The sequence below is a fragment of the Dryobates pubescens genome, chromosome 12 (genome assembly GCF_014839835.1).
Source record: "Dryobates pubescens isolate bDryPub1 chromosome 12, bDryPub1.pri, whole genome shotgun sequence".
Classification (NCBI taxonomy): Eukaryota; Metazoa; Chordata; class Aves; order Piciformes; family Picidae; genus Dryobates; species Dryobates pubescens.
Window position 1 is genome coordinate 19,459,504 of NC_071623.1, and position 20,542 is coordinate 19,480,045.

The following is a 20,542-nucleotide window of genomic DNA, read 5'->3' on the forward strand; positions in this document are numbered from 1 at the left end:
CAAGAGGTTTTAATGAAGACTCATATTTTTAAACCTCTCACAAAGTACAACACATTTAAATGTACATCAAGCTCAGATAAAAAATAAAGCTTTCTTACAAAGTACATTTTTCCAGTGATTTTTTTTTTTCTTTTATTGCAGTAAAAATAGCTGCTACATAAATCCCTCCTGATCTCTGAAAAGGAGTCACAGTTATTTCCAAAAATAGACTTCATATTTTAATCATACAGGGTAAACTGCAGGAAGAAGAGACAAGTCAACTGAAAAAATAAGGCTTGTATATAAATTTTTGTTTTTGTTTCTTTTTTTTTTTTTAAGGACATGCATAGAAGTTGAAAAACATATGCCATTTATAAAGGGAAACCAAAAAAAAAAAGGTCATTTTATCCATAGGAATATTTTCATTTTAGGTTACAGAAGAAACCACAAACAGGCCCTTTATGTCCCAGAACATAACATTAGTTTCTTGTAAAAATGCCAAAATGCACAAAGAATTGCCAGCCTCGGTCTTGGCAAAACACTGAGCCAGCTTGCCCTCCCTACCCCCCACCCCCCTCCCCATTTCATATCATAGGCATACCATATGCATGCATACCGAGCGCTTACGCTGTCCCTTAGGCCAATTAAATATTTGCAGAAGGTTGTATAGCCTAGACAAACATGGATGAAAAAAAATAAATGAGGAGTTTACATTCGTCCTATTTGAAAACACACACACAATTAGCTTAATTTACACTATACAGTATCTGTTAAATAGGAACATGACAGAGTTTCAAAAAGAATCACAGCATATATACAGACTGAATATTGAAATGGTATGATTCTCCTTCCCTTCTTTCAAGGGTCTTTTGTGTTGTTTTGTTAAAAGTTTGCTACATCTGGTTTTGGACACAGAGTGTTTGTGTACCTCTGCAGCACACCTCTGGAGTACTACTACTAACAAAATGTGCTTTAGAACGAAACTAGTATCAATTCTCCTTACTGCTCGTGTAAAATAAATTAGTTGGTTTTTGTCTCTTTTAAATAAATTGCATGATATAAGATGTAAGCAAGGAAGATGGTGTTTTTAAATGTCTGAGCGATAATTCTGCTGCATCACTGGTTCCTCATCCAACCTTTGGTTTTAAAGCCAACCCATTATTATATGGCAGTGTAAATAGCCAAAAACACTTTGTATGGCAGTATGGGCAGTCGAAATGCTGAACTTGAGAGCATTTCCATGTCTTCATGACAGAGCCAGGGTCTGTGCTGACTTCCATGCTGCTCAAGTGCCTGACACGGCAACACTCGAAGCCACTGATGAAATAAGGCCACTTCCTTCCAGCTCTCCCTGGTTACAAAATCAGATAAGGTCCTTATTTCCCCCAACAGTTGCATCTATCTGAACAGTCAGAAGAATTGACTGCAGACGGTTTCCAGACACAGTCCCAACACATGATCTTCACCCCTGCAGTATCAGGTGGTCAGGCTCAGTCCTCTGTGTCGGGCTGCACCCCCAGCATTGCATGCAGCTCCTCCGCTGTGTACCCCAGCAGGTTCTGCAGGTCACACACAAAGCGATACACATAGCGTTTCCCTGAAGTCTTGTGGATGATGTTCTTGTCATAATAGTAGCGTAGGCCTCGGCTGAGCTTCTCATAGTTCATTTTTGGCTTGTTTTTCCTTCTTCCCCACCTCCGTGCCACCTGTCAGTCCAACAACGAATTAAAATGCAAAGGGTTTATTCAAGTTTTTCTAGTTGGTAAATACAGTTATTAAAGCAGAGTATTTTATATGCTTTGGATGTCTCCAACTCAGGTAAGAGTTGGTGATTGACCCCACAGCTGAACATGCTCCAAGACAATTATCAACAGCAGCTTCTGGAGAAAGAGGCTGATAGCAAGTATTAGAGAAAAGGAGACCTGTTTGTGGTGGATGGGCCAAAACATGCTTAAGGGGATCACGTTTATGGAAGTAGTCTCCTCTCTCAAGACACCGTTTAACCATTAACTTGCTAGTGAGCAGCACTGGACAAGTCTTTACGTGAAAGCTGAACAATATCAAGGTCCTTGCAGTTAATGATTTCCTTCTTTTTTATTTTTTCCTATTTAAAGTTTCAGTGGACTTTATATCAAGTCTCTTGAAACAGTAACTTCCCTACTGAAACAGTATCAGAAAGTGAAAATGCATTCTATTTGTTTGCATGACTAAAGCTGCAAGTTCCCAAAACATTTCAAATGCAGGAATACCATAATTGTTGTGTATCTAAAAGAATGGTGATTTGCAGAAAGCATTTTCCCCAAGCATTGCTGATTCAAGAATATCCAGTAAGCTGACCTACAGAATTACACTGTCAAGAGAACTAACTCTGTAACACTGCCCTGTAAGTTTCAAGCTATACAACACATTCCTCTAACCACCAGCAAATGCTGATACCCCTGAGTGAGAGGAGAACAGGGGTGAACACCCCACAGCAGTCCTGACTATGCAATAAAGCATTTGCAGATGAAGGTTTCAGCAAGTGTCTGATCATGTAAACACTTTGTATTCAGGACTAGGCCCACAGATGAAAGATCAGAGCCACATACCTCATCTGGGTCAGCAAGTTTAAACTCCCATCCATCTCCTGTCCAGCTAATGAATGACTGACAGGACTTGTCAGTCAGTAACTCCAGAAGGAATTGCCAGAGCTGTATAGGCCCACTGCCTGTTGAGAGAGAGGGAGCAGGAAGAAACCACAATTAATGCTTCTGCAAGCTTTTACCACAACCAATGTATGTGGCAATGTTCATATCACAGAGGTCTTGTAATTACTCTGATTTACCTTTATCATTTTTTAGTATCAGAAAGGAATCTAAGGTTTTTCTCTACAGCATAAATCTGCTCCTAAGCACATTAAAATTAAGGCAAGCTTTTTCATGCAAACATAGGCTTTCACACAAGTTATGTCCTTCTTCTTCACATGCATCTTTTAGCTCTCACTCCCACCTCCCATCAGTGCCACTTCAAGCTCGTCCTGCAGCCCTTGGCTTAGCAAATGTTTTGAAGCAAAAAAAACACACAACCCAAACAATCCAAACAATTTCAGTAAGGACTACAGGAGCAAGGTTTTAACAGGCAAGCCAACACCTGTGAAAACTCCCAAGTGTGGGTGATTTTGTCCAAGTTGCCCTCTTTTTCAAAGAGATCAAAAAGTGTTTTTGATTTTCACATGTTCTGTCAGACCTGCCTGTTCTTGCTTTAGAAAGTCCTGTGAGACTTTCATTAGTAACATTTAATAAGAATAAAGGACAGGCTGAGGGAGCTGGGCTTGAGCCTGAAGAAGAGAAGGCTTTGGGGAGACCTAATAGCAGCCTTCCAGTACTTGAAAGAGCTCTATGACAAGGCTGGAGAGAGACTGTTTACAAAGGCCTGAAGTGATAGGATGAGGGGCAATAGTTTTAAATTGGAGAAGAGCAGTTTTAGATTGGATGTTAGAGACAAGTTCTTTACCATGAGGGTGTTGGAACATTGCAACAAGCTGCCCAGGGAGGTAGTTGAGGCCCTATTCAAGATCAGGCTGAACAAATCTCTGAGCAACCTGATTTAATAGAGGATGATCCTGCTCACTGCAGGGGGGCTGGACCCAAACCATAATATGATTCTATGACTTCAGCTGTGAGGCATACCTTATGATGATACAACTTTATCACCGTGGTAAACATTTATAGAACATATTGGTGTTACATAAGATGAGGAGTAACCATTTTGCTTCACTACTTACCAGTAAAACCAGCCAGAATCGCTGCTGGTATAACTGGTTTCCCTTGCTCTACAGGATCACTTCGTTCTTGAATATAGTCTTTGAAAGACATTGTAGGTTTGCTCAGACACAAGGACTGGCTACAGTCATCTTCAAAACTCTCATAGGATGGCACTCGCTGTAAATCCACCAACGATGACTGGCTGTTCCAGGACTGCAACATTGAATCTGAGCTTTCATAGCTTTCTGCACCACTGTCACTAGATTCATGTTCTCTAAGCTTACCTTTATAAAACAAAAACAAACAAAAGCCTTGTTATTTTATCCCACTCAATCTAGCTTGTATATATGAACTATGCAAAGGAGGAAGAGACATACAGAGTATGGCTTTGGGCCCATGGTTAGCACGCAGATGACAACTCACCAGAATTATCCATTAGTAAGTTCAAATTGCTTCTTGGGAAATCTTGATTTACTGCACAGTAGTTCACACTAAGGGCATCTGCTTGGGTTTTAGGGAACAATGAAAACTCTTGCTCTGGATTGAGGAGACTTGGTCCAGTGGAATTCTGACAGACATCAGTGAGGAGACTGGGTTTGGGGTAACTGAGGGCTTTAGGATATCCAGGCATTTGCATACCATAGGAGCTCTGATCTACATTAACAGCTAAAGAAAGAAATAAAAGCATTAATTAGATTATTCTCCCTGCAGACCCTTAAACAGACTAATACACCACCAACACTTTACTACATCTGTGCCACCAAGAAGTAATTTTCCCATGAAAATTTGACTAAGTGATAGATGTTACAGACCTACTGGAAAGGCTACTGACGTTGGCAAGAAGATCTACAACTAATGGGCTTCAAATCACATTTTGTAAACCTCCCTCTAGAATTTGCAAACCACAAAGATGTCTATTGTTCCTTGTTCTTCAAGGAAACTACAGAAAGCTGCAGAAACTCAAGTTTTGAGTAAGACCCTCAACATTAAGTGCTGTAATAAAGTTGTGTTGAAGATTGACTGTGGTAGAAGGAAAGAATCTGAGGGAGCTAGCACTGCATCCCACGGGCTCTCAAGCTCTATTAGGTTTCCATACTCTCCAAAAATGCCTGAACATAATGTGTGCTGCTTCCCACTGATGCTAGTTTTGACTCTATTTGCTAGAGGTGAGAGTGCTCATTCTGCTCCATAGATGTAGGCTTTAGCATACCAAAGCACTGATGTGCTTTTATTTTGTTTTCAAAATGGGATCTGTGACATGCTTACAACAAACTAAGAGATGCACAATGTCAAGCTTCATAAAATACTTACTTAAGGAATTATTATTGACCCAATGAGGAACTGAGGTGAGATGAGAGTTTTCCACATATTGATCCTGTGTCTTCTCTTGGCTTTCTGAGGAGAAGAGGAAAAGAGAAACTTTGGGTTTATTGTTTTATAGAGCTGACCTATATGCTGCAAAAACCTTCTGATTCTTGAGGATTTTGAGTCCTCATTCACATAAAGTTTATAAATGCATTGCACTACATTCTCTCTCTTGAAAAAATCCACAAAAACTCCCCCTAACCAACTTCCAATAGGCCTGAAAAGCATCATACTTTTTAACATAGGACTCTGAAGCAATAATTGCAGCCTGTTTTTAAGATCCAAGTCTTTAACATATGCAACTAGTGAATGTTAACATTCCATGCCTAATGGAACTCACAGGACACTGCATGTAGGGTTTTAGCAATACCAGCAGTGTTCACCTAAGACACTTCTAAGTGTCTCTAACTTCATTACATTCATTCACTGAGTGACCACAAAACATTACTTTAAAAAGAACAAACCCAAAAACTTCAGAAGTGAATAATTTTTGTCCAACTCTTGCTTAATTTGCTGTTTATTTTGTTTATGTTTTTTTTGTTTGTTTGTTTGCCATTTGTGCTGTGTTTTCTTTTTACAAATAGGGTACTACAGTAGCCTGATCCTAATCTCATTTATTTCAATGACTAATCCAAACAAAACCTGACCACAATAGGTACACAGCACGAGCACAGAATGATTTCTGCATCCATCTGCATCTGTGTGTTCCATATCAAGGATGTATTAATAGTCCTGATGATTATATTAACCAAATTTTAAAGTTTGCATTTTCATGTCTAATAAAAACCCTTCACAATAAAACAAGCACTGAAAGAGTACCATTTCTGTTAGAAAAGCCTTCAACCAAAAGCTATTTCTGGCTCTGCACCTACCTTTTATCATCTGTTCCAGGTGTTCCCACAGAATATCACCCACGTAGTCAGGTGCCAGTTCCAGGAAACGCTCCTTGCCCAGGTTGCATAAGTCCTGGCCGCTCATAAGAAACTGATGGAAATTCACATTTGCCAAGCTAAATTCATTAGTAGCCCATGAAAGCCACTGGCAAACTTGCTGCTCTGTCCACAGCCAAGGATCTGCGAGAGGGAAAGTGTCCAGCATTTAGAGATAACTCCTGACCTTTGCCAAATAATCTTCATTAGAAGGCAGTGAATGAAGAACAAAAATTGTTTACCCAAGTTACTTAGCTCTGAATTAATTCAGAATGAATGTATTCTTGAATTAAAGAGACAAAAAAAAAAACCACACAAAAAACCAAACCAAGAGTCCTCTATTTATTTCCTGCATTCTCTTGTAATCAGGGATGTCCTTAGCTTACTTGATTCTCTCTTATGCTGCCAAAGCATGAGCTCCCCATGCACCCATTTTTAATACTAGCAAGTCTGGTCTTTCCATGTCAAGCTGTGCCAAATTCACATAGGATCCATTCTTTTATTTCCTTCTGACATCATTCTTTCTCTTTTGAAAGGGACTCTATTCAGTCTCCTCCTTAGCATCAAAAAAAAAAAGCTTATAAATAGCAAACACTTACTATTTGGGATACCCAGCCGACACTGTTCCTTTGTGAAACCACTGAAAGTATCTTTCAAGGCCTGACTCATCACAGCCTTGCTGCACGGGGTTAACAGAGGCAATTCACAGTTGTTGGACTCTACAAGAAAAGGGGTGGAGGGGGAAAGAAAAAAAAAAGATACATTCAATTTGAGGCCAGTGAAAGAAATGACAGGATTTTGCTGCACTATTTGAAGAACATGGAAAGGATGCTAGAAACTAGGTATCTTAAAAACAGAAATGAACACCACAGATCCATTTTCCACACTAAAAATCTCTGTGCTACTAGCTTGATAAAATTGCATCATGCCATAGTAAACCTTTGCAGCACTCCATTTACCTCATTTAGCATAGTGGTTACACAAAGTGCTATGTTGCAGGGCAGCTTTGGTTTTGTTTGTTTTGGGGTTTTTGTTCAAGGAAACGTGAAGCTGCTTATTCCTATTTTGTCCCCTATCGTTTGACCTCAGACTGGGGGGCCTTATCAATGTCTATAAATATCTGAGCAGTGGCTGTCAAGATGAAGGTGATAGTCTTTTTGGTGGTGCCCTGTGATAGGACAAAAACCAATGGACACAAGCTAGAACACAGGAGGTTCCACCTCAATACAAGGAGACAAGTCTTTATGGTGAGGGTGATGGAGCACTGAAACAAGCTGCCCAGACAGGTTGTGGAGTCTCCTTCTCTGGAGACTTTCAAAACCTGCCAGGATGTGTTCCTGTGCAGCCTGCCCAAGGTGATCCTGCTTTGGCAGGGGGTTGGACTCCATGATCTCTTCAGGTCCCTTCCAATCCCTAACATTCTGTGAATCTGCAATTCCTTGGAATTTCAGCCTTCTTTTAGTTTAAGAGCTAAGTAACCAACAGTAGGATTGTGAAGAACCAGCTTGTGCTATTTAGCACTCCTTTTCTAGTGAACTGTATTTCAGACCTTCCCACGGATCCCTCAATCACTCGAGTACATGGTGCAATAGATTATTCCATCATCTGAACGAGACAAGTGTGACTGGTTAACAAGCTGGTAACAGTGCTACAAAATCCAAGTGTCAGCACCATCCTATCCTAGTATAAATTACTACTCTTCTTAACTGATTTTTAAATTTACAAGTAGATTCTACTTTGAGGACAAAATTAGCTTCCACTCAGCCCTTCTTAATGGGCAATTTTGACCAGAAGATGCCTTATTTTACACTGAAAGAAGAGCTTTTAAGTTGAAGGAAGCCAACCACACTGCCTAGATTTTTCAGATTAGGAAACTGATATTTTGTTTGTGATTGGTGTCATTAAATTAGGAGTAATTTGAAGACAATCAACTTGCTCCTGCATCCCTGAATATCTGAGATCCTCTGAGAACTCATACACAGGATGAATGTGAAGGAGTGCTGCATATAACAGTGGCAGGGTATACAAAGGTGATGAACTTGGTAGATCCCAAATCAGTTCATGAAGCTGTGCAGCTCGTCTCATTCTCAGACTACTTTCAGACTCCATTTGACCCAGTAAGTGAAGCTCATTATCAGCCCTTGCTTAACTTATGTTTTTACCACACCCATTCTCAATAACTGCTAAGACTTGCTCTGCTGACCTGAGCAGGTGACTGCTTAGAAACACATTAGAACAGAAGACTGGTGGGTTTCAGAGATTTGAGAGCTGGTAATTTCTTTCCCCCGCTTTTCCTAAGGGGAAATAAATGCAGCATCAAGTAAAATACCTGCATTTTGGACACAACTTCTTGTTTTGTCAAGGATTTTAGGCAAGGATTTAAGAACTGAAGTAGGTGTAGTGTGTGTAGGTACTGTCCTATGTGCAATAGAAAAATAGTAATAATAATAAAAAACGCCTATAAAGATCCCTAGTCCTGTTTAAGGCATGGAGTATAACACAGTGGGATTTAACACCAGAACATCAAGAAAGGAGCTGGCAGAATACTTGCATTTTAACCATAGCTGAGATGTTGCACATTTCAATATACTTGTAATCATCTTCTTTCAGATTTTTTAAGGTCTCTTAGTTCTTAGCAGTAACTACAAAGGCTTCTTCTATGAACAGTCAATTAGGCTACTAAATTCCATCTCCCATTCCTTTTCAGCACAGAGAACAGCAACTATCCACAAAGCAACTCACATGGATAAAACCAAGACTATATACTAAACCATTCCTTTTTAGGGAAACACTTGCTGCACTTGTAATAAGAGTGAAGTCCTGAAATGCTGGTTAGACCCCAGAACTTTCCTTCTGATCTACTGACTGGACTAAGGAACAAAGCAAAGTTACCGTAAGAAGTAGAATCAAATCCTGTTGGCACTTCTTGAAGCGTTTGGTCTTCATTTAGTGAGAAAAAATATCCAGCAAAGAGAGAGTTTGAGCTATCAAAGGTGTCAAATGCTGGTTGACGCTGCAAAGCAACAGAATAAACCAAAACAAAACAGTGTGAGGATGATGCTAGAGCACTGTCAACTTCATTGTTAGCAAGATTTGGAGATCAGGCACAACCACTAGATTGAATCCTCTAACTTGTGTCTTTGAAATATAAACACAATAATAGCGTAGCTTCTTGTACTGAACAATTAACAATCAGACCACAGAGCTAGCTGGGGGGCAAGTCCTACAAGTTACAGTAAAGTCAAGCAAGAACATTCTTGGTTTTCCTGTAATTGAGGCTTTAAACAATAGAGAATGTGTGTGTTTGTGTGTGTGCATGTATTTATTTCCAGGTACATTTTAAAGAAATCCTTAATTTCTTAACCCTTTAAATTGACTATCCACTTGATGAGTAGTTGATGGCAGGGGCAGAACCAGTAAATTATGGAAAAACAACTGCCAGTGCAAAACCTACAGTGTATTTATGCAGGTGTTTGTTGTTGTTGTTGTTTTGTTGGGGTTTCTTTGAGGTTTTGTTTTTAGAGGAAAAATTTAATGTGAACCACATCACTTGAAGCTATACATCCAGCTTTACAAGAACTGAAGAAAGATGTTACTCCTTTGCTGTGGCTTCCATACTTCTGAGTTACTGCATTGCCAGCTACCACACTTTGCAGTCTTTCATGGGCTCAGATGCTCAGTGAAACACTGAGTTTCATTATTCAGGAAGGGATAAGCAGGAATGATAAAAGGTTGCAGATAAAAGTAGATTCTACTGATACATTGGCAACATTCAGTAAATACTGCTGCATTTGGGAAAAAAAAAATAAATCTAACTTCTTTCAAACTTGACTTGTGTTAGTTCTGTATGCTAGAAATACTAGTACCCTCACCAGATGCCCCAGCCATTTTAGTCTTTGAGTGGCTCAGGAAATGTTAATAGAGGAGGAAATAACTTTAAAAACACCAATAAATAATGGAATTTTCCTGTTAGTCACAAGGAAACTGCATCTGTGATACCTTTAAAGGCACAGGTAGATAAAAGTTGCCACTGAGATTTTTAAAAGCACCTGATAGAAGATTGTTCTGGGAAGCTACAGCTTGCTCATGGCAGCTAAAGACAAAGGCAATTTGCAAATGTTTATTTGCTTTAGGATTCCACTAGTCTGCCAGCTTATGCCAAGGTAGAGGATTTCAATGACGACAAAGGCAAATATTTTCAAGGGCAGTATTCATTCTAAGGCAGTATGCAATGCAAAACCAACCTGAACTATGTTTCTAGAATAGTAAATGTGTATTAGCATTTCCTTCCTTTCCTTTTTATGTCACCACAAAGTTTCAATGGTTTGGAGTCTGTTTGCACCAGGTGCCTTTCATATGCCATGTGTCATTTCTGCCCCCAGTCTCCCCAAATTACATTAACCCTATTAAGAAACAAGGAACCATAGCTTTTTAATTGTATTTTATAATAAGCTGTGTTACATCCTAGCACATACATTATGAAAGCATACACTGCATGGAAGATAAAACAAAAAGTTTACTAGCAAAGTAAATCCTTTCATGTCTTGGCTAACTGGGTTCAGAAACCTCCTCTAAGCACCAGCCAGCAAAGACAGGTTACATACATTTGGTTCAGGTCCCCCCCACAACTGGAGTCAAAGTCAACCCATGCAAAGGCTCACATCTGAATGAAACAAGCCAGTAACAATTGCCAAGTCTGCTAGTAAAAAGATTCTTTATACATTACTAGATAAAAGCACTGACTCATCGCTAGTACCTAAAAGAAAGGGCAAGTTCTTTCAACACAATCTGGAAACTCCTGCGTTTTGTGTAAATAGCTGACCCTTATCCTGAGTCACTGGAAAAAATGCTGTGGCATGTGAATGAGTAAAATCTATACTGTGCTAGTTTCATATTTCAAAAAAAGAGAAAATGAACACTTAAGCTGGTTCTTGATTTAATAGTAGTAAGAGTAAAGAAACCAATGCAGAGTAAGTTCTGCTTGCTCTATTCGTTATGCACCCATTTAATTTGGCTTTTCACAATATTTAAAAGTAATTACTACAGAAGAAAATAAAGAGAAATGTGAACACCTACAAAATAGCAGAAGACAAGTCTCCATTTTGACCTCAGCATAGATAACAACTACTGTGTAACAGAGCACACAGCGGTTAAACTGGGGATCTTTGCCGGATTTTGTTGTTGTGGCCAGGAAAGAAGCTAAGCAGTGACCCAAAACAGAAAAGCTAGAATACCAGAGTCTCACTAACTGGTTTGAAGAACAGGGACATTCCTCAAAGTTAATGAGAGCAGAAAGTGTCTTCCTAATTTTTATTTGGCTTACATTAATCAATGATCTGTAAAACATTGATACGGGGATTAAAAAGCAACTTGCATAAATGGGGAGGAAGGAAGGAAGCCCTCAAAAGCTTGAGTCTGCTTCTCATTTGCACTCAGTTTTTAAGTTCCTCTCAAAACAAGATTGCCAGCAGACACAGCCTACCTAAAGATAAAATGTATTTAATAACTGTTTCCTTACAATGTATTTCACTTCCATTTCACACAGTTGCATGTAGTAAGTGAGTAACCACGTTTCTTTCATACAATGCTCTGGAATGAATCAGACCTAACCAGTCATATCAGAACAGCCTCTGCCACCCCTGCTGACAACCCTGTAACCTTTATTTAGGCAAAAGATTTGATATCAGTTCTTGTCTACCTCTCACTTTCAAAATCTTGGCATTTGAAGCACAGAGGGAGTCTCCTTAGGGGAGACAGTTGGGGGTACAAGATTTACATTTCCCATTTCAGTTCTGCTTTACACATCTCTACTGTAATCAGTGTGAACACTCCAGAAGACAATTAGAGGTTACAAGCAAGAAATTAAAACCCATATATCTGTGTTCACCTCGGCATGGCTATACAATCCCTGTGCTAGCATTAACAAACACAGTAGGTGGAAGATGCCCCAGTTGCATTCAGAAGGTGACAGCTCAAAAGTACTCACCTTGAGCATTCCTCTGTACATGTTAGACACAGGAGCTACTTGATCCATGTTCCTTAGCCCAAAATCACTCATCTGAAAAAAAGAGAGGGGTCACATGAAAAACTTTTCTACCAAAGAAGCAAGCATGTTAATAGATGTAGTTGCCTGATTCAGTACAGGCTGCAGAACAGGGAAAGCTTTCTTTCTTATTGCTCACACCTCGACCACGCAGGACAGAATTCCCATCTTGCTTAAGTGGCTTTTTAAGTGGAAGACCTTTTACAGGCACCACTGGTGGTGAAGTTTTAGGGAACAAGTCAACAACAGGAGTTAATTTCTGATACCCAGTGTGAGAGCTTTTAGTATCTTACTCGGTTAGTCTGAAAAGCCCACAACAGTCCTTTGTGCAACAACTATTGCTTTGAGATATTTTCCAGCTTCTACCCATTATCTTAGATTCAGATTTGTGTTATTTTTGATTACTGTATTGCTGTTCACATGCCATGACTCACTTTGGACTTCGGCTTTCAAAGGAAGGAAGAGAAGTGACGGGGCACTTGATGTGAGACACCTTCACATAAAAGATTCACCCCTTTCACCCTTTCATGAATAATCATTAAAGTCAATACAGCAACCTGCTGTCTTTACTAGGTAAAGCATCTCCAAACCATGTTATCTTGCACATTTTGTAAACATGTGATTAACATATTTATAGAGCTTCAGAGGGGCTAAATTGTAATTGAAAAGGGCTTATAATAAAATATCCTTTTAAAGGGTTGATCAATACATTCATGCTATTGAAGTCAACGCCATTGCTTGTATTACCAGAAACAGGGTTATATGAGGTCTGTCTAACTTGTTCTTCTATACATCACTTAAAGGAAAGAGTGATAAGAGTCTTATCCTTTTACTGACCTATTGGAGAGATGAAACATAGGGAATAAAGCCAGTTTTATGGTCATTGCAGCATCTTGATAAACCTCAACAATTTAGGTGTTGGTGAACAACGCCTTATCAGACTACACTGAAGCAAGTTCTCTGTCAATAATTTTCCACAGCATTGGGTTAAATTCTCTTGCTCCATAGAAACTACCTGAAAACATGCATTGGTATTTAAATTGTCACCTAGGACACTATTAGTATTTTTAACAAAATTGTGATCACTTGTACAAACAAGTTGTCTCATTAGACATGTTAACTCAAGGAGCACTCAAAATGCAGCCTTAAACTTAGAAAAAGACGGCAAATTAGGACCTTAACAAAAAAGGCACAGCTTTTTAAAAGGACTACATACTTCAGAGCCATCCACATAAGCAAAGAGGAGAATAAAAACATCCAAAGACAAGGAACCCTTTCATCCCCTGATATAGTTGATCACTTAAAAAACCCCAACCAACCAACCAAGAGTCTTTATTCTGAAAGGCCCACTGCAACTTCATTATTATCAGATAGAGCTTATTGTTGAAATAAATCAACTGACTATAAAAGGAATATTCAGCTTACACTTCATTAATGTTACCCAAAAGTACAATCTAACTGAATGACAGTTTTCACCTCAAATAGTGTGTACAAATATTTGATCTCAATTACACATGTCACTGAGCAGCAAAGACTTTTACACAGCATGAGCCTCACCCAGCAAGCATCCTAATCTTTTCATTAAATTTGCCACAGTTTAAACAACTGTTTAGCCTTGCATTCAGCTCAGCTTTTTTAAAAAAGCATACAGCAATCTCTAACACCCTTTGAAATCTGCTCTGGTGTCTAGGATAAATGGCTGCAAGCCTTACCAACTGGAAAGCACTTGTGAAAACATTACATATATTTTCAGTAAGTTTAGATCTGATCCCAGGTTAGGGCTACAAATATGATTTCTGTCACTTTCAGGTCCAGTCCTGGTCTCTGTGCAAATCCAGTTAGGAATTTCCAAGTTGACCAAAAGGACTGGGATTCTCTCCATCCTGTTTTTTTGTTAGGGTTTTTTTGGTTGGTTTGTTTTCCTTAGAAATATTTAGGGCCCTAGAACAAGAAGTTTATACAAAGTCTTCATTACACGGCATTGCTCATTAACCCAAGTCACTGTTTCTCTATGCTAGGCTGCTCATTGGTTCTGTGGCCTTGCCTGTGCAGCACTACACTGCTTATGAAGAACTAGACATTGAGCTCCAGTCCGGCAACACATGAAGACCTTTAGCATGTTTTGTAGTGCTCCATTTTTATTCCTCCAACCAAATCTCAAGTTGTTTTGAATTTCTATAGCCTCTGCTTGTCGTACATCACATTTCTCTCCATCTGCAGTACAAGTTTCCCGACCTGAGATGCAGAACCTTTGTGGAGGTATCACAAGAAAGCTGAAAAGGCAGTAAGACTTTTATGACACAAAGGGTTAAAGCTGGCTTTCAGCTGGACTTACAAAGCTGCTGTTTAAGTTCAGAAAAGACACTACGCACGGCAGGGTGTGACTGGGCCTCACTTCACCTCCTCCACTAACGCCGATGACTGCGACTTGCCAGCTATAATTGGTTTAACTGGCAGGACACCTTCTTCAACACCCCCGCATAGCTGAGTGGGTGAACCAGAACAGGGTCAACAGGATCAGGCACTTATTAACTAATACTGCTGAATTCTGATCAACTTCTTTTCAGCAATAGCCAGGTGCTTGCCCACAGCTGGATTCAGCTCGGAATCACCCACATGGAGAAATAAACCACGCTAGTGTCAGCAAGCTACCTACTGTTTTCTACTGGTTTTGTGTGTTGGGGGTTTTTTGTTTATTTTGGGGGGGTTTTGTTTGTTTGTTTTGTTTTGTTTTTAAGATTGTTTTAAAATGGCAAATTCAGGCTCCTGATAGAAAATACAATAAAAATCTGTATCAGTAGGTGAAGAGACAACTGCCTGCCTTAGAAGCACTGCTGATCCCCCGTGCAACCGCCGGGCTCCCCAAGCATGGATGAGATAGTTGAGCGCTGGTATGCCTTTTCACACATATGACACACTCGCCCACATAAAAGTTGGCTGGGGAGATCATACAGCCCAACATTTTTTAAGTCCCTTTAAAGTACTAACCGAATCCAGAGCGCGCGCTGGCCCTTAACCCTTGCCTTTCCTCTCGGCGCACAGCGCCTCACCCAGGCATCCCCGTCCACAGCCGTCCTGGACGAGGCTCTCCAGCCGCCGGGCTTCGCACCACGCCGTCCCCTCCGCCGCACCCTTTAGCCGCGGGGTCTGCCCACTCCCTGGCCCCCGCCTGTGCCTCCCGCCATCGCCCGCGAAGGAGGTCGCCCGGCCGCACCTCCGCCTGCGAGGGGCTGGGGGCCATGCCCGGCTTCCTCGGGCGGCCGCTTAGACCCTTCGGCGGCGGAGCGGCGCAGAAAGGGTCGACGCGTGTAGGCAACCCGCCCCCCTTCCTGCCACCGCCCCCGCCTCACCTGGCCTCCGAGTCCGGCCGTCGCCAGCTCCTCTGCGTCCCTTCCCGGTGGCACCGGCACCGGCACCAGCACCACACGGAGTCAAAAAAAACAGGCGTTGCTGCCCCTCCGGGAGCCAAAATATCCTCGATGTGGCACAGCCGGCCAACAACAGCAGCAGCGGCGGCTTTATCCCAGCGGAGAGTACTGGAGGAGGAAGGGGAGGAGGGAGGAGGGGGGGAAGGCGGTTGCCCGGCGGCGTGTGCGTGGGCGCTGCCGGCTGAGCTGCTGCTGCCGCCGGTCCGTGCTGTTCTCTGCCGAGTCGAGCCGAGCTGAATCGCGCCGAGTCGAGCAGCGCCGATCTGTGCTGTGCCACCCGCCCTCTCAGGCGCTCTTCAGCGGGCGGGGGGAGGTGGCAGCGGCGGGGCCCGCCTCCCCGCAAGCCCGGCCCCTTTCTCTGCCGCGGAGCTGGTTGTTGTCGTCGTTGTCGTTGTCGTCGTCGTTGCCGTCGCTACGGCGGTGGGGGCAGCGGTGATGGGTCGGCTGGTGCCGGCCGAGTCGCTCCGGGCCCGCGGGAGCTGCCTTACAGCCAGGCCGTTCTCTCGGCGCCGACGCCTCCTCCTTGTCAGGTTCTGTTGGGCACGGGGGAGAGAGTTTTAGCTCGTTCAGAGATGCATTTTTCAGACACACACACACGCGAGCGTGGCTGCACAGGAGACAATTCACACTCAACATTTCTGTACTTAATTTGTATCTGTCCTCTGGATAGAGAAGGTTAGGTCTATTAACCTAAAAAATCCAAGCATCTGGTCTATATATGGTCTATTTTTGTAAGTAAACTATGACACTTGCTGCTGTGGAAATGCAGCAATCATGTCATGTTGCATCTTCTACAATTATTTTGGGGAGTTCTTAATATAAACTAGATGCAGTGTGAGAGCTGTACTGACAGCTTCATCCTGTGAATTGCAGATCTGAGTGCCGCAGTCAGTAAAACAGCTCCTACTCCTCACACTTTGAACAAAAAATGGTAGCCCTTGGAAAATTGCAAGGAGTTGTATGTCACCAAAATATAACATTCTGTTAAATTTGTTTTGTTGAAGTGAGTCCCTCCCCCCACCCCCTCAAGAGGGTGGAGAAATTTTTTGGGCAGACAGGCAGGAGGCTTATGGTTGTGTTTCATCCTGTGCTCTGTGCCTGTTGGAGCTCCCCAACTCTCCTTACTCTTGCCACATTACCTACAACTTAGTTCTTTTGTGTGATGCATCCATACAAGCCTCCCAACTCCCTGGCCTGGTTGTGTGTTGTAGCTTTATCCTGATGATGTCTTGGTGTGAGACCTGTTGTGAGACCTGTTTGCATGCTGACTGTCACATTGCACTTTCTGGCCAGAGAGAGGCTGGGATGTTGTAGGTGCCCAGGGGACCTGCCTGGCAGCCTGTGTCTTGAGTGCCCACCTCACAGGTTACAGATGCAGTCCTTGGCAGTGATAAGTTACCAAGCTTTAAGAAGAAAAGCTTTGAGTCAGTTTCTTGTTGCTTCCACACTTGACTTTTCTAGAATTTAGTGAACACTGGGGACCTAAGCTGCACTTTAAACACTGTTCTTTAAGCTTGCTATTACACCTTTCTTTATTTAAACTAACCCCCACTTCAAATTAACACTTGTGTCATATGGTTGTAACTTCTTGTAATAGGAGCCCAGTAACTGCTACTTCTCAGTTCCTCACCAGATTTCAACTGACCCTTTACCACATGCCTAAACTGTGATTGGTTTAGCCATTAAAAAAAGCCACAATTTCTTTGGCTGCTGGTGATGCAGTTGTCAGGACTCCGTCCCTTTATATTTTCCAGCTACTTCTGGCTGCAGCAAAACCTGGACCGTACAACTTGTTACTCGAGAGTAAGATTCTCTAGTATTTCTTTCAGAAAACTTTCTCCTTAGGAAAGTGGAATGTATTTCATTCCTTGGGGTCAAATGTTACCAAGCAAATCGTGACGGTCTGCTTTCAGAGACTGACAGGAGTGTCTTGATTATGCCAGTGACATTTCTTACTTCAGGAGAGTCTTGATCTAGGAAGGCAACATCTGCTATAATCCTAAGGGAAACCATTAAAAACTGTATGTCAACTGCACAGCAATTTTAATTATAACACTGACAAAAACAATTATGCCACCCTTTATGTAGGGGAAACATCTGTCAAAAAGATAAGATGAAAGGCTGCGAGTTATTTATTTCTTGCTAAATTACTGCTCTGGGATCTGGAGGAAAATTATTAACCTGGCCTTATTTTGGTCTGTTAAAATTTCTTCTATTTAAAGTAATTCCTGTTACATGAGATTATTTAATTTTATTGAATAGTACTTACTGTTAGCATACAAACATACTGTTGCTCCATTAGAAGTAGTACATTCTTAGCTGGAGCACATGATATATGAGGAGAGGCTGAGAGACCTGGGTTTCATTAGTTTGGAGAAGAGCAGGCTAGTGGGGAATCTCATTGCTATTTTCAACTACTAGATGGGAACCGATAGCCAAGAAAGAACCAGACTCATCCAGAGATGTACAGTTGCAGCGGGGAAATGCCAGATGGATATTTGGAAATGAGTGTTCCTAGTGTGAGGAAAAGCTTAGTGTGTGAAAAGTCTCTGATCTCAACTGGCCAAAACTCCAAGCAACCCTGGCAGAAGGTTGGAACAGAGACCTGCGATGTTCCTCTCCAGCCCGAGTTAGCCTGCAATTCTGTCATCCCTCTGCAATGCTGATTTTAAAAATGTAACTCTTCAAGCTAGAGAGTCAAATAAAAAATGTTTTGTTTCATTTAATTTTGATTCTGTGGTGTACATGTTCATTTCATTCTGTTTCAGGAATTGTCCATCCTCCTGACAATTTCTTTAGCTGTTACCTGTGGCTTTATGCCTTCGTGTGTTGGTGTACTCTCCGCTATGGAGAGGGGAAGGGGAGTTCAGTATAAACTTAAGAATAATTATGGTACCAGCACCATGCTGCCAACTTCTGAGGTTTTGTTGTTGTTGTTGCAGACCTACTGGTGGTTTCTTTTTTGCAGAAATAGGGGAGAACTAGCTGTTGTACTCAAGACTGAAGTGACTAGGAAGGGAAAAGGAAAGGAAAGAAAAGGGATAAAGGCTAAAGAATGAATTGCTGTGAAGTCATTGTACTGGGATTCTGTGGTGGTCCAGATGGGTAAGATTTTTTTCTTTTTTTCAGTCTTTTTTTGCTTATAAATTTCTTGTCTGAAAGTGGTCTCCCTGCAAGTGAATGCTAAGGAATTGTTTCTGTCTTTTTATTTTCCTTCCTCTGCAATGGTATCTCAGAAATGCTGACGAGTTACCTTCTCATAGTGAACCAGTGTACACTTGCAGCCCAGAAAGCCAGCTGTATCCTCTGTTTCATCAAGAGAAGTGTGGCCAGCAGGTCAAGAGAGGTGGTTCTCCCCCTCTACACCTCTCTTGTGAGACCTCACCTGGAGTACTGTGCCCAGTTCTGGAGCCCCTGTTACACGAAAGATATGGACATACTGGAACGTGTCCAGAAAAGGGTCATGAGGAAGCACCTCTCCTGTGAGGACAGGCTGAGAGAGTTGGGGTTCAGTTTGGAGAAGAGCTCTGAGGAGACCTTATTGTGGCCTTCCAGTATCTGGAGGAGGCCTACACGAAAGAGAGTGAGGGACTTTTTAGGCTGTCAGGTAGTGATAGGACTAGGGGGAATGGATCCAAGCTAGAGGAGGGTAGATTTAGATTAGACCTTAGTCTTCACCATAAGGGTGGTGAGACACTGGAACAGCTTACCCAAGGAGGTGGTGGGAGCCCCATCCCTGGAGGTTTTAAAGGCCAGGCTAGATGTGGCTCTGAGCAAACTACCTAGTGGAAAGTCTCCCTGCTCATGGCAGGGGGTTTGGAACTAGATGATCCTTGAGGTCCCTTCCAACCCTGACAATTCTGTGATTCTGTGAATTAAGGTAAAGGAACTTATTAGATTTTTATAAAGTAGGTATGTGATCTTTTGTGCTGAAAGCAATGGATGGTTGTCTGAGGGGAAAGTTTGGCCCTTTATTTCTGACCTGAGCAGCTGCAATGCTGATTTCCGAGTTCATTGGCAAAGACAGGAAGAAGGAGAGGAGCAGCAGCTGATGGCCAGAGTGGCCCAGGGACGGGATTCACCCAGTGTCTGCACACCATATTCTCACTGGGGTCAACAAAGAGAGGGAATAAGATCCTAAAAATGTAGAGGTTTAAAGCATAGAGAGGGAATGCAAGGCAGCAGGTATGTGGAAGAGCTGCATTGCAGCCAGCAGTCCAGAGTAGTTATGACTTACTCCTCCAGAATTCCTGTTGCGCCACGAGAGAGGACACACAGGAGTGAAAACCCTGTTGTGCTGTCAAAGTATGTGTTGCGCACTCATCTGCATGTTGGCTCAGCTCCTTTGCCTGAGTATGTTTGGGGTGCACGTGTCTCTCCTCCTCCATCTGCTGTTGCTGCTACCATGGGGAGCCACGTGGCTATGCTGTGCTGGAGCAGCCCTTGCTGGGGGAGCCCCATGGGTGCCTGGTCTGTGCTCAGAGGTGCAATGCGACTAACAGGCCTGTGCCTTCTCTCACTGCTCCTCACAACCTGCAGTGCCTGGGATGCCTCATTGTTCATTTGCATTCAGTAACTTAAATAAACAGAGTCATCTTGAATTTGTGTATTTGTGCCCCTAAAAGACAATTAACAATGAAGCTCCAGTAGTGACCATGCAAGATCACAGCATAAAGGGTCTCAGGAAATAATGTCTTTGAAAAATAAAGGCCCAGCTATCTCAGTTTGAAATAGTAACTTCAAACAGGACGCTATTATGGTTGAAACAAAGGATGAAACTCATTGACTGCCATTCAAACACGACTAAGCCAAAATATTTATACAGAGTTGAGGAAAGGGGCTTATCAAACAACCTTTCTCTCAGACCTGTATTCTTCACTGCTAAAATAAAACACCTCCGACCATGCCCACTGAAAAATTCTCCCTGTGGAGTTTGGTGCACAAAGTGTGACCAAGATCATTTCTGCGAAGGCATCTTGGTGAGTCACAAAGTACACCAAATTATTCATGTGCATGTAATTATTCTGAGCACATGCAAACCAACATTAATAATTA

At 42.0% G+C, this 20,542-nt stretch overlaps 1 protein-coding gene across 1 annotated transcript; it reads right to left on the reverse strand.

The window, feature by feature from the left end:
- Positions 1-371: 371 nt before the first annotated feature.
- ETS2 (ETS proto-oncogene 2, transcription factor) lies at positions 372-15,760 on the reverse strand. Its single transcript, XM_054166012.1, has 10 exons — positions 15,410-15,760; positions 12,003-12,074; positions 8,909-9,029; positions 6,616-6,735; positions 5,960-6,160; positions 5,034-5,117; positions 4,146-4,388; positions 3,743-4,006; positions 2,568-2,686; positions 372-1,685 (listed from the first exon to the last, which is right to left on the reverse strand). Exons 2-10 carry the CDS (start codon positions 12,072-12,074, stop codon positions 1,470-1,472), a joined length of 1,440 nt encoding a protein of 479 aa, XP_054021987.1. The 5' UTR covers positions 15,410-15,760; the 3' UTR covers positions 372-1,469.
- Between the last annotated feature and the right edge of the window lie 4,782 nt (positions 15,761-20,542).

Bases quoted from the DNA above. Each gene is read 5' to 3' on its own strand.
- ETS2 (XM_054166012.1), bottom strand. From the start codon at position 12,074: ATGAGTGATTTTGGGCTAAGGAACATGGATCAAGTAGCTCCTGTGTCT. The intron at 9,030-12,002 runs GTGAGTACTTTT...GTTGCTTTGCAG, and splicing joins TGTACAGAGGAATGCTCAAG to CGTCAACCAGCATTTGACAC. The intron at 2,687-3,742 runs GTAAGTAGTGAA...CTCTCTCAACAG, and splicing joins GATTCTGGCTGGTTTTACTG to GCAGTGGGCCTATACAGCTC.